The sequence below is a fragment of the Crocuta crocuta genome, unplaced genomic scaffold (genome assembly GCF_008692635.1).
Source record: "Crocuta crocuta isolate KB4526 unplaced genomic scaffold, BGI_CrCroc_1.0 scaffold288, whole genome shotgun sequence".
NCBI lineage: Eukaryota > Metazoa > Chordata > Mammalia > Carnivora > Hyaenidae > Crocuta > Crocuta crocuta.
The window spans coordinates 2,308,009-2,324,951 of NW_027532607.1; the positions used below are offsets into that span (position 1 = coordinate 2,308,009).

Below are 16,943 nucleotides of genomic sequence, written 5' to 3' on the forward strand. Positions count from 1 at the left end.
TTTTTTTTTTTTTTTTTTTTCACCTTCATCCATTTTTTTTTCCTCTCCTACAACTTTTTGTTTTCTCCTTTCTTTGAAGGTTGTCAGACGTTACCGAGTCGCCCACGAGGTATATTTCACCGCTGTCAGCATCAGGCGTGGTCTGATGGCTTGGTCAGCTTTGCCTTCTCCTCTTTGATTTTAGCCTGCATGAGTTCCCTACACCTCTAATCTTTTAATTTACTTCACCTTAAAAGAAGATTTTTTTTAATGACTGTTGTAGAGAATAACTTGAACTTTTGATAACTAACCCTGAAAAGCTTAGTTGGTAAATAATTCAGGCGTCTATAAACTAATCCATTTAATAACCTCTTCTTCTCTTTGTGGGTAAATTAGTCCTCAGTAATGTTGGCTTGTTTCACATCTTTTGACATTCGAATTGTACTCCTGCTTCAAAGTAAATCCCAGGGAGGCCTATTCAATACCTACAAATTAAGGGGGAGCCTTTAGAATCTTTCATGGTTCCCCTTCTGCAAAGTACAGATTTTAAAATTAAGAGACTAAACAGCTAGGGATTTTGAGTCCCAGGTTCTAAAATAAATTGCCCTTTTTTGATTTTTTTTAAATTACTTGTGGTGACATTTAATGCAAACTCTTTCTCCCAATTATCTTATTTAAAATAACTCCAGACTAAGCCATGGCCTGCCCGAACACAACACACAGGCTTTGCTGCCCTCCTGTGGTGCAGGCTCAGTCAGTTCAGATACTCTTATTTTAAGGTGAATACAAATCCAATGCAGCTTCTTGGCAGTGGGAGTCCCTAAGATACTCCCAGGTCTAAAAGATGAGGAAATTGTTGTGGAGCAAGTTGTTCTCTCAGCAGAAATTCCCCCAGGATGTTTTTTTCACCTAGCTTCCTACCACCCTTACATTGTCTGAGTTTTTTACCCATCATGCATCCTGTACACTACAGGTCCAGCCACATGGGCGATGGCCACCTCCAAACCAGACATCATGATCATCCTGTTGAGCAAGCTGATGGAAGAGGGGGACATGTTTTATAAGGTGAGGGGAGGAAGGAACAAAGTTTCCTCAAAACAGCCACTGACTGTCTTCTATATGTGGAATCTACTAAAGTCTTGACACTCTCATCCTTGGCTCTAGAGGCAGAGGGAGAATGCCATCCCTCAGTGATGGGCTCAAAAGTTGAGGATCCTGAGTTTTTAACTTCCCAACAAGAGAGCAAAAGTAGCCTACATATGCCTGCAGCTGATCAACTTAAGCACCAAATTTTACCTGGTTACTAATAGGCAGTTACAACAAGAGAGCAAAAGTAGCCTACATAAGCCTCTGCAGCCGATCAACTTAAGCACCAAATTTTACCTCGTTACTAATAGGCAGTTACATATATGATGCACGGAATCTGCTGAAAGCTCATGGGACAGGTCAGATTATGTACTATAGATACATAGTACTCTGTGGGAAAGAGGCATTGATCTTTGCTTTCATATTTAATATATACACAGATTTTTAAAATTCTGTGGTGAATAATGGCCGGTCAGCATCCCTGAGTAAGATAAGGAAATCAAGACAAACAGCAATTATAAGATTTGCTTAAAGTCACTCACTGAATGACAACAAAAAAAGTATGGAGTTATATTGTACTCACAGTTCAAGCTGAAGTCCCCATAACTCTAATGGGGGCTCACTCCTGCGGCCTCTAGGACGTCCCATAAGGACATTACATGTCAGGGGCGCCTAGCTGGCTCAGTCAGAAGAGCACACGACTCTTGATCTCAGGGTTGTTTGAGCCCCGTGCTGTAGGGGCTCCCACCCATCCCTGTGTAAGGAACATACAGAGTTCCTGGGGGCAGGGTTGTATTTCCTGAGGACCCTTTGTGTTAAAGTCAGAATAATCTAGGACTCTCAGGCTTCTAGGAAACTTGAGTCCTGACCCAACCAGGATTTCACATGATGTCCAAGAAGGGTCTCATTACTCTAGGACTTCGGGACAGCAGTGCTCTCAAGAATCTAAGCCCTGGTTATAATATGACTTCTGATACTCTGAAACAAAGAGCCCTACCTCCTAATGAAGATAGGCAGAGCTACTGCTGTCCCCACCCGGAATTGTGCCTTGGCCGACTCCAGATCTCTCCTTAATGAAATGTGCTGCAGAGAAAATCAAAGATCAGGATACCTGGTGGAGTTGCAGCTGTACAGAAAGAATGGAGTAGATTAAGGTCTGCTGACTGAATGGGAGATGCCTCGTGCATCATTTTGAGCTCAGCCGATAGATTTTCAGGTACAAAATGTAAGAAAAGTTTAAGGCCCCTGTGACTGGATCCCTAAGCTGGTCATAGATTTACTTCATAATAGAAAATCCCTCCTGCACAGACAGATCACATTCTAAACTTCTCTACCACTGCCCTGCCCTAAGCCTTTTTTAAAAACAGGGGAAAACTGACTGATACTATTTATTCATTGAGATTAGGGAAGCAACAGCTAGACCGTTTTAGCTCCCACCTTCTGGTGAGGAAGAGAATGACCTCTTCTAGGGGACTGGCAAGATAGAACATCAGACAGGAAAAGAACTTTCCAGGCAGGCCAAAAGTAAAGAAGTAGTAATAACTCTGGAGTGGTTGAGTCTAGGGAGTGATGTGTGTCCCAAGGAGATCAAGTCAAGGAAAAGCTCCTTTGAAATGAGCAAGGTCCATCTCCTGGGAATCCGGCTGGGAAGTTGGAGAGACCAGGTGTTGGTTCTCTGGCTTGGGTCTTGGGTATCCCCTTCAATCTTACCCTTCCTGTGGGGTGAGTTTCCTGCTCTCACCACCAGGGCCAGACCCACCCGCTAAGCTGGTGTTCGGGAGGGCTAACTTAGTACTCCATGCGGAGAGGAGGAAGGGAGTGGGCCACACCTCCTCAGCTGCTCAGCAGACCAACTATGTGTTTTGCTGTCTTGTACTCCCATTAGAAAGGTAAAGTAAAGGAAGCTGCCCAGCGCTACCAGTACGCTCTGAAGAAATTCCCTAGAGAAGGGTTTGGTGAGGACTTGAAAACCTTCCGGGAACTAAAGGTGTCTCTCCTCCTCAACCTCTCTCGATGTCGCAGGAAAATGAACGTAAGTCCCTCTCCTCCCAGCTGCTTTCTCCAGCCCTGGAAGTCGACAGCCCGTGTCACTCGCTGGCTCTTACCAGGCCCCTGAAATCGTTCTCTGCCCCATTTGGAACTTGGTTGTCCTTCACAGAGCACTGACATTTGCAATTTGAAAGAAATCAAGTCTGAGTACAATCCGTATCTGAAACGATAAAAAAGTTAATGCTGTGGGCACTTTGGTAGCTTTCTGAATTTTTAGTTCCCACTGAAAGTGATTGGAATACCATCATCATTATCTCCTACCCCCAAGTCAGTTTTCTGGTCTTTGGGAAAATGTGAGAGCAGTGGTCACTAGAATTCCAGCTGTGATAAGATCTGAATTTTAGTCACTCCCTTCCTTTCTCATAGACTCCCAGTCACTTAAGGCAGGGCTGGAAAGAGGGCACAGGACCATGGACTTGAAGGTTTATTTCGAAGGCTAGTCTTGAACTTTTCCCTCCTCTCTTCATCTTGTTACTGCAGCATGCCATGTCCGTTCTTGCCACAGACGGAGTCAGAACTCTTCCTGGTCCTCCGTTATCTGCCACCTAGTCCTTGGTCCTTCTCGCCTGCCGTGTGCATACAGTCCCTGAGGCCCTCAGCCACTGCTCCCGTGACACGCAGATGCTCCCAGGCCAAGCACCCTCTCTCAGAGACTGGGAGTAGCTGAGATCGTGTCCGCAGTCTCCAAGCACCCCCCCCCACCCCCCGCCTGAGGTCTCACAGTTACCTCGGGAGCTAAAAGCCACCCACGCCAAATGGGAATGCTGATGCTAGAAAGCTCAGCTGTGCAGAAATGAGATTTCAGCCGCAGGGACAGGAGGTCTGCTGGCAGTCCCAGGGAGGTTGTATGTGTGCATGACCTTCACATCCTCCGTCTAGACCCTGGCAACGAGAAGAGCCTCGTAGCCACACGTGTCTCAGAGGATGCAGTTATGGCCCGAGGAGGCAGAGTTGCCCCAGGTGCTGAGGAGAGTGGTAGCGGTTCCTGTGGGAAGGGGATGCCCCACGGGAAGGCAGTGAGGCCATTCTGTGAAACATAACCAGACCAGCGGCACCCAAGGTCCCCCGTGGCAGCAGCCCGTGGGAATGAGACGAAGCTAGGAGCTGCCGCCAGCCCGCCGCCTTCTCTTTTGCCTAACAAAGAATCTGTCCCTTAGAAGCAATCCAAGTCCTGCCAGAAATGATGACTGTCCAAAAGAAAAGGGTAAGGTTGGAAACAGTAGCGATAGGTGACTCGCACAGGACAGAATACTTCCTCGCTAGAGAGCTCCACACTTGCTCAGAAACAGTTAACAGCCGCCTCCCATGACCAGCACTGTACCAAGCACCTGAGGTCTGTCCTCTCAGTCAGAGATGGCTCGTCGCTTTTTCTGCTTAATTTCTACCTGTGCCCCAGGCCCGTGTTCTGCCTCAGGAACACGCGTGTCACCAGAGATCAGTGCTATAGTAAGGCTCTGACATTGAAAGAAGAGAAAGAACTCTCCTTTAGCTTCATATGGAAGGCTGTCTTTAATCCCACAGCTCTGTTCTCCAGGTGCCTGTTGCCAGGGTTCTCCTAGGGGGACAGATGGGACCACGCTCCTTAGGAAGCCTCAGTGATCAAGAGATGAAGTGACAGCACAGACCCCTGTCATAGCCTGGGCCCTCTCTTATTTTATTAGTGTTGTTTTAAATGCTTCGTAAGAAAGGAACCAGTTCAGAGAAGGAAAGGCCAGAGAAGCCTCTGCGAAATAGAAAGGAAGCTAACCAGTTACCGAGCCTCTGCCGTGTGCTGGAAACCGCGTCCGGGGCTTTCAGTTGTGGCATCGCAGGGACTCACACCTGCAGAGTAGGCATGGATGGGAACACACAGCACACCCTCTGAGGGCCGCCGGGCTGGACCGGAGGCCTGACCCCAAGTCCGTCTGGGGCCCCTGCCCTGTCTGGGCTGCCCGGCCAGTGCAGCTCTCCTTTACGCACGCCTTGTCCTGCTGGAGCTCACTCACCTGTCAGGAGGCCGAGGGCGGGATGAGGCCTGTGTGAGCTACGTGGATGTGTTTGCCTTGCACACACGTGTGTAACAAGAGTTCCGATTTCCAACTTCAGGAGCTTCACTGGGTTAACCTCTGGCTTCTGGGCTAGAAAGAACTTCGTTAGAAAAGCAGAAAAGAAGGCAGACTAAGAGTATGTTAATGCTTCCAGGCAGATTAATTCCCCGGGAGCTGTCGCAGGGCCACACAGGGCAAAAGCGGAAGGAACTCCCAGTCTGGGCCACGTGGCTAGAGCCGTGCCAGGCATGTTGAGAATCCCACCTGTTCCATCCATAAATGTCAAACAAATGTACCTGTAATCTGTTTTATTCCCAAATTGTCGATTTTTTCATATCTCTTCAATGACTCATTTGCACACCTATTGTAATGACAGGATTTTGGAATGGCGGAGGAATTTGCTACTAAGGCCTTGGAGCTGAAACCGAAATCTTATGAAGCTTACTATGCGAGAGCAAGGGCCAAACGCAGCAGCAGGTGAGGAGAGAGAGAGAGGGTGAAAAGCAAGAGGTCTCTTTTCTGAAAATCTGGCCCAGGCAATGTAGGCCATCCTGGGACCTACGTACCCAAATGTGTCTAACCCTGAGGACTTTTAGGGCCAAGCGTTGGGGACGGCCCATAGCACAGAGCTCTGCTTAAGACTGGCAAGTCTTCAGGGCTGTGGAGCTCTCGAACATTACACTCTGGGAGAAAAATGAGTTTGCATTGTTGGACAATGACACCTTCTTCCAAGAAGCCTCTGCCATATCTCAGTCACTTTTTAAGCCCTAAAGCAGATAGCATAAAGAGACACTGGTGACTTAAGAAGAGACCACATAAGCAGAACATCCTCCTGGCCCTTTTACAGAAGTAGGATGGGTCACTTATACCGGAGGCTCCTCTTTCTTTTCCTGGAGGCATCTGAGGAGTCCCTGGGTTATTTAGTCTTCCTTCTGGGACTCTCCTCAAGCCTGGTGGCATCAGACCTCCTCCTCACCTAAATCCCCACCACTAGCATACCACACACTTACGGAGACAGGAGGTCCTTGCTGCCAGGATTGAGGGGGCCCATGAGAAACTCCATTCCTTGTGTCCATCTGCTGTGGCTTAGCCAATGGGCAAGAAAGGCTCCAGAAAGACCTAGAACCTGCCATCACTCATCTTTGGATACCTCAGCACTGTCCTCGATGCCTCCTGCCCAGTGCCCTCCCTACCCTTCTCCTTAACACGGCCTGGGAAAGAACTGCTCCAGGGTCAGTGTTGTGGCCAGGGGGGTATGGTTCTTGAAAAACCAAATCCAGGTTAAGGCTAACAATGATGGTGGCAGAAATATTAGTCTTAACTAGCTGGGGTAACAAAGTCCTTACAGAAGCTTGACTGTCAAATTCTCTTTTTCCCCAGATAATCCCTTCCCCACAAAGCCAGTTGCCCCTTTCCTGGGCGATCTTAATAGAGAGGATGGGAATATGTCTGAGAGTTCTTGTCCTCATCTGTAATTAGAATCCGAGTTGCCTAGTCAGCAAGCGCCACACCTGCCCAGCTCTGATGTAGCAGAACAGAGAAGCCACAGTGCTGTGGAGCAAGGGGAAGGAAAGGGCGGAGGACAGGCTTCTTGCCTAGGACAGAACAGGCCTGAAATTCGGAGCCAAAATATCAAGAATATGAAGAAAAAATTATGCTGGATCAGCAAGATTTTTAAATATCGTAGTTAACTGTTTTGTTGCTAAGCTAATTGACAGTGACCCTGTAAATGACAACCCCACCCAACTCTCATATACTGCCTGGTGTGCATTTGGGCACTAAGAGAATCTTCCTGAAGGGCCTGGCTGGACTGATGAAATGGGGCCATTTCTCTCCTAATCCCAGAGAGGCCAGAAGGAAGATGGAGGCTAAACAGGCTAAGGAAGCATTCTGGACTCTTCCAGAATGACAGCCTACCTGTTTCCTTCCTTACAAATCAAACAAAACCAACCCCCCACCCCCCTTCCCCGACTCCCACAGATGCCACCCTAGTTCTCTAAAATAGCGACCGTGGTCTCAGCTCTTGATGATTCCCGTTGATTCAGAATAACCCCAGTTCCTGTGTTTACATTTTGTCAAGCAGACAGTTTGCAGCAGCCTTAGAGGATCTGAACGAGGCCATCAAGCTCTGTCCAAACAACCGTGAGATCCAGAGGCTCCTGCTGCGGGTGGAGGAGGAGTGCCGACAGATGCAGCCGCCGCCGCCGCCGCCTCAGCAGCCGCCTCAGCCGCCGCTACCAGAAGAAACGGAACCCGAAGCCCAGCACGAAGATGTATACTCTGTACAGGATATGTTCGAGGAGGAATACCTGGAACAGGATGTTGAAAATGTCTCCATTGGCCTCCAGACGGAGGCTCGGCCCAGTCAGGGGCTCCCGATAATCCAGAGCCCGCCCTCCTCCCCAGCCCATCGGGACTCAGCCTACATCTCCAGCTCCCCGCTCGGCTCGCATCAGGTCTTTGACTTCCGTTCCAGTAGTTCTGTAGGCTCTCCCACCAGACAGAGCTATCAGTCCACCTCACCCGCTCTTTCTCCAACTCACCAGAACTCTCATTACAGGCCCAGCCCACCACACACATCCCCAGCCCACCAGAGCGGGTCTTACCGCTTTAGCCCCCCTCCCGTGGGAGGGCCGGGCAAGGAGTATCCAAGCCCTCCTCCGTCCCCGCTCCGTAGAGGCCCTCAGTATCGGGCCAGCCCTCCAGCTGAGAGCATGAGCATCTATAGATCCCAGTCAGGCTCTCCCGTGCGCTATCAGCAAGAAACAAATGTTAGTCAGCTTCCTGGCAGACCGAAATCTCCACTGTCCAAAATGGCCCAGCGGCCCTATCAGATGCCTCAGCTTCCTGTAGCTGTTCCCCAGCAAGGGCTCAGGCTACAGCCTGCCAAGGCCCAGATTGTGAGAAGCAACCAGCCCAGCTCGGCGGTTCATTCAAGCACTGTCCTCTCCACAGGGGCCTATGGCCAAGTAGCCCACTCGATGGCTAGTAAATACCAGTCTTCACAAGGAGACATGGGAGTAAGTCAGAGCCGGTTGGTTTATCAAGGGTCCATTGGGGGGATTGTAGGGGACGGGAGGCCTGTACAGCATGTCCAGGCCAGCCTGAGTGCAGGGGCCATCTGTCAGCATGGAGGGTTGACCAAAGAAGACCTTCCACAGCGACCTTCCTCAGCATATCGAGGTGGCGTGAGATACAGCCAGACACCACAGATTGGCCGTAGCCAGTCTGCATCCTATTACCCAGTCTGTCACTCCAAACTAGATCTGGAGCGCTCCTCCAGCCAACTAGGTTCCCCTGATGTGTCGCATTTAATCAGAAGACCTGTTAGTGTCAACCCTAATGAAATCAAACCCCACCCACCCACTCCCAGGCCACTGCTGCACTCCCAAAGCGTAGGCCTCCGCTTCTCTCCATCTAGCAATAGTATCTCATCAGCCTCCAACCTCACTCCTACGTTCCGGCCATCTGCCTCGATTCAACAAATGGAGATCCCACTAAAACCGGCGTATGATAGGTCATGTGACGAGCTGTCACCAGTGTCTCCCACTCAGGGAGGTTACCCCAGTGAGCCCACCCGATCCAGGACCACACCATTCATGGGGATCATAGATAAAACAGCCCGGACTCAACAGTACCCCCACCTTCACCAGCAGAATCGGACCTGGGCCGTGTCATCCGTGGATACCGTTCTCAGTCCCACGTCTCCAGGCAACCTGCCTCAGCCCGAGTCCTTCAGTCCACCATCATCCATCAGCAACATTGCCTTTTATAACAAAACCAACAATGCACAGAATGGCCATTTGCTGGAGGACGATTATTACAGCCCCCATGGGATGCTGGCTAACGGGTCCCGCGGAGACCTCCTGGAGAGAGTCGGCCAGGCCTCCTCATACCCCGATGTGAAGGTGGCGCGGACCCTCCCTGTGGCTCAGGCATATCAGGACAACCTGTACCGGCAGCTGTCCCGGGACTCTCGACAAGGGCAGACGTCCCCTATCAAACCAAAGAGACCATTTGTGGAGTCTAATGTTTAAAAGACGTTTGTTGGAGTGAGACCCATATGTTTTCACTGCACATCTTCAGGCTTGGTTTCCACATCTGAGGTAGTTCTCTGGCTTAATTTCTCATGCAGTTTCTGTGTGGTGTTTAGAGGTGGCGGCCCACGTGCTGGAGTCCTTTGCATGCAGCCAACTGGGAAGCTGGCCTCCGGTGAGCCAGGACTTCGGTTTCTCTCGTCTGTGCCCCAGCCACATGCTCTCTCCCTCTCTTCCGATGCCAGCGAGGAGATTGTTGTGCCGTGTGCTTTAACCCAGGGAGATCAGACACACTGGTCAGCTTTTTCCAGGAGACAATCGCTTTCACTGATGTTCTCGTTGTGTAAATGTCTTTCTCCTTTTTTACAAAAATGAGATGTTCTTCTTGTTCGTTTTCTTCTAGGAACTTTAGAAAGAGTATGACGCCCCTTTGCCTTTGCATTCTTATCCAGTGTTATCCAAATAGCCAACCCCAGTGCATTCTTGTGCCATGGTGTCCTCCCCTGGACTGCCAGCCATCAGGTCTAGAGTGTTCATTTAGATTATTGCTGGTCTTCCTACTGGGGCAAAAGGATCAAGGAGAAAGAGAAGAAACAGGTCTATTAAATTAGAAGGAAAAAAAACCCAATATAATTATTTGAAATGTCACTATATTGATTTTCCAAGAAGCGTTGTATGAATATTTAGAGAACAACCAGCCCTTTAAATGTTTCACTCAGCCAAGCAAATTGGATGAGAGTCATGGATACATTTAAATAATCCACTGAGAGTTATTCTTTAAGTTTTTAGCCAATAATTAACTATGAAAAGCTATTGATTTTCCATGGTGGGGGGGATACATAAATATATAGAAAGAGAGAAGAAGAAAAACCGTTCTGTATTCTCAAAGGCTATAGAAAATCTCTTGTCTCAGAGAAGTCTACTTTTTCGGTCCTGGTACATCACTGAGCCTCATATCTCACAAAAGCAAACTCTTCCCAAAGTTTGGTACAGTAGTCCTGTTGGGTCGTCATCTAAAGCCACATCGTGTTCTGCTGGCCCTCTTCCTTTTAAACCCACATGGAACAGTCAAGAAATTGGTTCTTTGAGAAGTAAATTGAATTCTCTTGGGGCTGTAAGACTTTATTCTTGGAGTTTGCACACAGGACCGTTGCGCCCCATGCCAGGTGTCCTCTGATTCCGTTTCAAGATCTATACTTTCATTATCTATTTACTCTAGGAATTGTTTCTTCATTTCTTTCTCTAGGTAGGTGTGTTTGGGGAGCGATCTTTGCAAACCAGGCACAGCGAAGTGTTTCAGGGAGCAGACAGACCCCTTTCAGCCCTGGGTGGGGGCACATGAGATAGACAGCAGGTCCTCTGATCCAGTCACCCTCCGCACTTCTTCTGTGTCTTGAGGTCGTTTGCTGACCTGTCCTTTGCGTGACTGAGGCCAGCACAAGATGGACAGCAAGAACACTGAAACCAAAGCCTTAGCACAGGCCTGGTACTGACTGGCATCAGCTCTTAGAACTTAAGAAGCTGAACAACAGAGAAATCAGTTCTCTGTTACTAGGAATCATTATGCTCTTGTGAGTAAAGGGCTATAGGAAGGGCAGTTTCCTAAATAAAAATCCAGATGTGACCAGACCTGTCTGTCATACTAAGTGTCCTCTGAAAGTATCACTAAGATGTGGGGAGCATGAAGCTGAGATCAGAAACATTTCTCTACCATTTTAGGTTCTGCCAAATAGATGGACCCCTCGGCCCCCTAAACCTGAAACAGGCCGGGACTTGTCTTGGGGCCAGCTCGATACCCAGATTCTTTCCACACTCTCTGATGTCCAGGACTGTCTCCTTCTCAGACCAGGGTGGGCGCCAGTGTCTTATCCCTTCCCTTCCCGTCTCCCTCTCTCCCCCATCTAGAAGGTGAAGTATACAGCTGTGGCATCAGCCTGCAGCCGGGAACCCAGCTCCCGCTTTGTCCAAGTCTCAGCCCTGTGGGGCCCTTTGCATCTCATCCCTTCCTCCCCACCTCTCACTGAGGAGCTGCTGCTACTTTCTGAAAAATGCCTGTGTCAGGAAAGTGCCCCTGCATGTCTGGAATGCCACACACACCACCTGCGCTCAGCAGTCTAGGTGAGCAAGCAGGTTCTGCATCTCCCAGACATGCCACTGACGCCGCTGGTCCCCAGGGTCTCTCTCGGCTTTCCTGGACAAACCGGAGATTTAGGGTCTATGCCTTATTGGGCAAAACACTTAAAACAGTCAAAATGCAATTCTTTTTTTAGCCATTGTACGAGGGAGTGAATATCACTACCAGGCGCCAGCTGAGTTTGACTAGAAAATGCCGACCAGACCTGACTGGGGGCAGGAGACCGTTTTTCCTTGTTCAGCCGACTGCCCATGCCCTGTTGCGCTACTTCACTGCCATGGGGTGATCCTAGTACTGTATCTCAGAGACGCCCTCTCCCCCGGCAGCACTCGCTGAGTCAATGTCTGGCTTCCGGTGGGGGAAGTTTTTCAGATGAAACTGGTAAGTTCCACTCACCCGATTCACATCACCCTGAAATGGAGACAGTGGTAACAAACTTCAGCCTCTAGGTTTCTCGCCAAATTGTACGTTTCGTTCACCCAGAATTCTTGCACTAATGGGTTTCCATCACATCATGTCTATAAATGGGTGCACTTTACTGTTTGAATTTGTAACTCTGATAAATACTGGATATTTAAGTGTGCGTAATGTCTTCATTAGAAAATAGGAGAACCGCTCTTTTAGTGTATCTTTCAAGGGGGAAAAAAAAGGAAAAAGAGGAAAGAAATCAAGCAGTGGATCACAACATTTATAGCACAAGAAATAACTGTTGTATATAAGCATCAAAAGGATTAAGAATTTTTAAATACAAAACATATTTGCAGTGATTTTAAAGTGCTTTTCCAGCAATTTTCTTAGGGACTCCTGAGACATGGTTACTTTATTTACTGGATCAGTAAGGCACACAATTAACAATTAAAAATTAATGTTTATTTACAAAGTAAAGGGAAAACCTGTGTAACATGAGAATTTGGCATGGACAAAATGGAGGCCATTTTGTATCTGCTGTTGTGTCTTGTCCCGGTCGCAGACGTGCACTATTAAAGCCCCAAGTTAATAGAGCACAAACCCTTCTTGTTCCTCCCCCACGTGCCCCTCTTTCTAGATGTGTTTAACTTAAACTCGAAGGCTCAGGAAAATGCCACTAATTAGAATCATGTACAGCACCCCAGGTCGTTGTCCAGAGATACAAGTTTGCTAATTTAGTTAAGCCTGGATTATTAAACACTTTTCCTAAATTATTGTAAACAGAACAGCCTAGAGAAAGGTATTCGCAGTCCTTATATTGTATAGTAGTTTATGAACCCCTATCTAAATATTGGTATTTTTATATTCCAGAGATGTACCCAATAGAAAAATTAACCAGTATCTAATTTAATATCCATAAGTATTTTCCTTAGATTTTAGTCCTATACGGTGGGTTCTGTGGACGTCACCTTGCTTCAACCATATGCTACCACTAGGTGTCACTGTGGCTCTGCACCAGGCTCGTCTGGTGGCAAAGACCGGCAGCGTGTCCTCTGGAGGGGCCGCTTCCAGGGCAACGAGCAGGCCCAGAGGGTTCAGGAAGGAGGGGACAAAGGCCTGGAGAGGGCTCTTCACGCATCTGTGCCAGATGTGGCAAGATAAGCTCTCTGAACACTACCTGCTTTGGACCTTCAGCCAGGCAGAGGCCCGGAGAATGTGGACTAGACCTCCCTTGCTCTGGTGGCTGGGTGGGTGTGAGGAAGACTCCTTTAGGCCCCATGTGCTCCCCTCTCAGTTCCTCTCGGCCTCCAACTTTTACAACTCCAGAGACGTCACAGTTGGGTGGTTTGATTCAAAACATAGTTATTTTTCTACTGCAGAAATGCCTTGGACAAAACCAGTTGCTCACTGAATCTTTGCCACAAAATGGAACAGGCTCCCCAGGGGGCACGGTGTCCCCTCCCTGTCCCAGCCTCTCCCACCCACCCTGTCTGTCTGTCCTTGGGCTGCCCACTTCTCACGAAGCCAACTTGCAAAGGCAGCCTGCTGCTGCTTCCACACCAAGGCCGGTGCCGCCCCCGTTGCGCGCACATTGGGAGGTGTGGCTTTTTCTCCTTTTCCTCTAGGAATTCCAGACTGACCATCTACCATGACTTAACAACAATGAACAAAAAGGGCTTAGGGGTAAGAGCTACCTACAAAGACGTGTCATGGAAACCTTCACCATGCAATGCCTTGAACTCAGCTCTGGCTGCTCCCAAGAAAAGGTGGCTGGCTGGGGGCCTGGACACAAGCACACTGCGAATGGTGGAGCCACTGTGCAGAGCTACTTGAATAATCACTGGGTCTTCATCAACTCCTTTTATAACACAGACCACTCAAGGGCTGAAGTGTTGGTAACCTGCATTTCGGTGTCCAATGCCTCACAGCTGCTGAACCACCCTGAGATGCTTGTGGCCACATGATGGCCACAGTCAGAGCTTTGAAAGTCAGTACCAAATGAATGCGTAATTGGACACCAAAAATCAAGTGTTACTTTCATGTTTCCTCCCCCATACCATCTCACTTCTTCCTGCTGACTCTGATAATCTCCACTAAGCCGACCTGTCAGGTTTTAGCTGAATGCGTATAGATGCAGGCCAGCATCCACTCTTGTTTTTCAGACAGACCTACTCTGCAGACAGGAAGGAGCTAGCTGCTTTGTTTGTGTAGCACTTACGGGCTGGGTTTTTCTTTTGCCTAATCGCTAACCAGAACACCTGGTTAGGGGGGACTCAACTCAATCCCTTCTGTCCCCAGGACCAGACAGAGAGTTCATTCTGGAAAATTCAGTACTTGAATGTACCTGCCTTATTGTGTACCAGCTTACTGGGAAAAAAAGATAGAAAAGCCGGCTCCAGATCTCTCCTCCATTCACAGGTTATTTTGGAAATCCTGTAAGTTACACTTCCTGTTCTAGTTTATTTTTGTTTTTGTTTTTTCCTTTGGCTGATTCCTGCTGAGTGGGGCCAGTTCCTCATCAGGCTCAGGGCAGGTGCCGTTCTCAGGCATGGCCTCCTTTCCATCTAGCGCAGCATCTCCGTCTCTGTTCTGTCTCCTCCAAATCCAAGATGATTTTAATTAGTACAGACATGTACAGTCTACAATTAAAGAGTGATTTGTACTAATATGATTTTGATTCTTCCTCCTCTTTGCTGTCCTTTCAAGACACTTGCTGGAAAAAGCTTTAATGCACTTAGTTTTCCTTTAGGTTTTCTATGACTCCGATGTAAAGGACTTTCTCTGTACAGTATATTATCCAATGCATGTTTGTTCTCTCTCCCGATATATTGAACACCACACAGTTGTGAACTCGTGCAGTGGGGATGTCCCGCACCCCACAGAGGCATCTAGCCCCCTGTGTATAAGGAAAGACATTTTCCTTTGCTGTACTTGCTTGAGCAGTTGTATTGTCTGTACATGTGAGCTGTGTGAGGTAGATGTGAAAAGGTAAATGAATGCATTCTCCTGCCCATGTGTACAGATCGCCATCCGTACAATGAACTGTATGTATGAAAGCAAATGTACTTATTTATAAAGGGTAACACTTGGAAAAACACGGTGTTGTGGTGCTTTCTGCTTACAGAACGATACCTGTCCAGGGGGCTGACCTGGGCTTCCCCTCGCTGGGGCCTGCAGTGCCGAGGGGGCCTCTCCTGGGACACGACTTTGGCAGGTTAAGACAGAGGCCAAATTCCTGATGATTTGGTTGGTCTCTTGTGGGACAAGCAAAGTCACTCCTTTGGGCTCGTATTCACTCAGCCATGTGACTGAGCATGTCCTCAGAGTTGGGACAGCACTGCAGGCGCTCGAGAACACTGTGGCTAAGGGCCTCTCTGAGAAGGCTTGCAGTGCCCACTAAGAGAGAGGCTTTTTCTTCGCTGAGTTTCTCGCCAGCCAAACCAAGGGAGCACCGAGCTCTTCTTTTTGCACTTTAGTATCTGAGGCTGCACCCCTGTCTCGCTGCCTGAAGCCGGCTGCAGTGGGAGCCATTGCGTCCTGAGGCTGCACGTCCAAGGTGAGGGGACAGCCCCAGCTAGAGTCCCCGAGGCTAACTCGGGCAAAGCTGCTTCCGGGGCTTCATCTTCTCTTCAGAAATGTGGCCAGACTTTCCCATCCTTACTGCTGTCTAGGGAGCTAGGTGGCAGCGATGTAAACGGAGAGGCTGCGGGCTTGCGGGCTCCCTGCCCGGCTGGTACCTCTCCGTCTACTGCCGGCACAAGCGAGGGAAGAGACCGCTTCCTCTAGACACCACATTGTGCTGAACAAACATCCCTGTTGTGTAACCACATCCATTTCCCCCAAACAGGGCCGGGGAAGCAGGAAAACTCCGGGTGCGAAGTCACACCAGCCTAGATGCCAGAGTTGCCTTCAGAGAGGAGAGGAGAGGACTCTGGAAGCAGCCACCTGCTTGGTCTGAAAACACTGGGACTCCAGGGGTTCCAGACCCAGTAAGGCGAGGGACTCCTGAGGAGGTGGAGAGGAGAGGCATGTCTGGGGAGAGGCATGACCTTCATGTCTGGGATCATTTGAATACTCATTAACACAGAGACCCTTGATCCAGGGGTGAGCACAAGAGCCGGAAGTGAGAGGCTTACAAACAGGCCAGCTGATTCTCTCCACACGCTGAGAGCCAGCCATGATCCTGACTGAGCCATCAGCTTGTAACATGCATCATGCCCATGCTTTGCAAGCTTTTAAGCAAATGAAGTTTCACATAGAAGCCTCGATTCAGGAGAAAAATTCTACAGATGCAGAAAGCAAAGACCTCTGGAGAACATACAAAATAAAGTAAATGTTAGGAAGGACTTCTGTTCCCCAAGGATTACATCTCAAGGGATTTGCTGCAGTGTCCCTTTAAATAGTGTTTTGTTTTAGGTGATGGTCCCCGTGAGATCCAGCCCGACTTCATACATAACACCTCCTGCCTGAGCCTTAGGAACAGCTCTCAAGTGGAATGCCCGGCTCGGCTCGTTCTCAAAGTTTTGCTCCCCTCCTTACAGAATAAAGAGACATCTCTTTTAAAAGGAAAAAAGTTGAGCGAATACTAGGGAAAACTTCTTGCCGAGGCCCTTACCACGCTCCACCCTCCAGGCCACTGTCTCTGGGCTGGGAAAAGGGTTTCTCTAACCAGGAAGAGCCTCTCGCTCTGGGTCCAGAGACTGAATAGCCCCTGGGCCATTTCAGAGCCATGACAGAGATCACGAATCACGTTACCTTCTGTGCCCAGCGGGGGGATGTTCAGTTTCTGTCGAGCCTGGTAGAACTAACTTTCCTGTATCTGATGCTGCTAAAAGCACTGGCCCCTTTCCTGCCAGGGTGAATGAGGAGAACAGGCCAGAGATCTGCTGTAGACGTTTATTGAATCATCGGTTGCACCAACACTGCATTGTACTTCACAGACGACTGGCCACAGGCAAAGGTAAATAAACCACAACGGATCAGCTTTCAGGGGGGCGGTCTCCTTAATCATCCAACATACACTTTGGCAGACAGACCAGTTTACAGATTTTAACGGAACTAAGGTTCTGTTTCTCTGGGTGGCGTTCTGGCGGGAGAGATACACACAGTTGTACTTTGGTAGTTTGTCCAAGCGGGAGTTTCTCCACATGTAAATACCAGCCAGGTGATGAAAGAACCGACGGAGCCCCTGCCTGGTAGACCTGGTAGAGCCACGCGGTGTAG

The 16,943-nt window shown here is 48.9% G+C and overlaps 1 protein-coding gene across 6 annotated transcripts in view; it reads left to right on the forward strand.

Annotated features, from left to right (window-relative positions):
* TANC2 (tetratricopeptide repeat, ankyrin repeat and coiled-coil containing 2) overlaps positions 1–14,817 on the forward strand; it is a 370,672-nt gene extending 355,855 nt beyond the window's left edge. For 4 of the 6 annotated variants that reach the window (XM_077780437.1, XM_077780436.1, XM_077780439.1 and 1 more), the window contains 5 exons: positions 80–109; positions 953–1,044; positions 2,951–3,097; positions 5,518–5,618; positions 7,225–14,817. In XM_077780437.1, the coding sequence (XP_077636563.1) occupies positions 80–109; positions 953–1,044; positions 2,951–3,097; positions 5,518–5,618; positions 7,225–9,178 (2,324 nt within the window). In that variant the 3' untranslated portion in view covers positions 9,179–14,817. The remainder of the gene's footprint in view (positions 1–79; positions 110–952; positions 1,045–2,950; positions 3,098–5,517; positions 5,619–7,224) is intronic. The other 2 variants (XM_077780438.1, XM_077780441.1) reach the window with 1 other exon arrangement.
* The last annotated feature ends 2,126 nt before the right edge of the window (positions 14,818–16,943 follow it).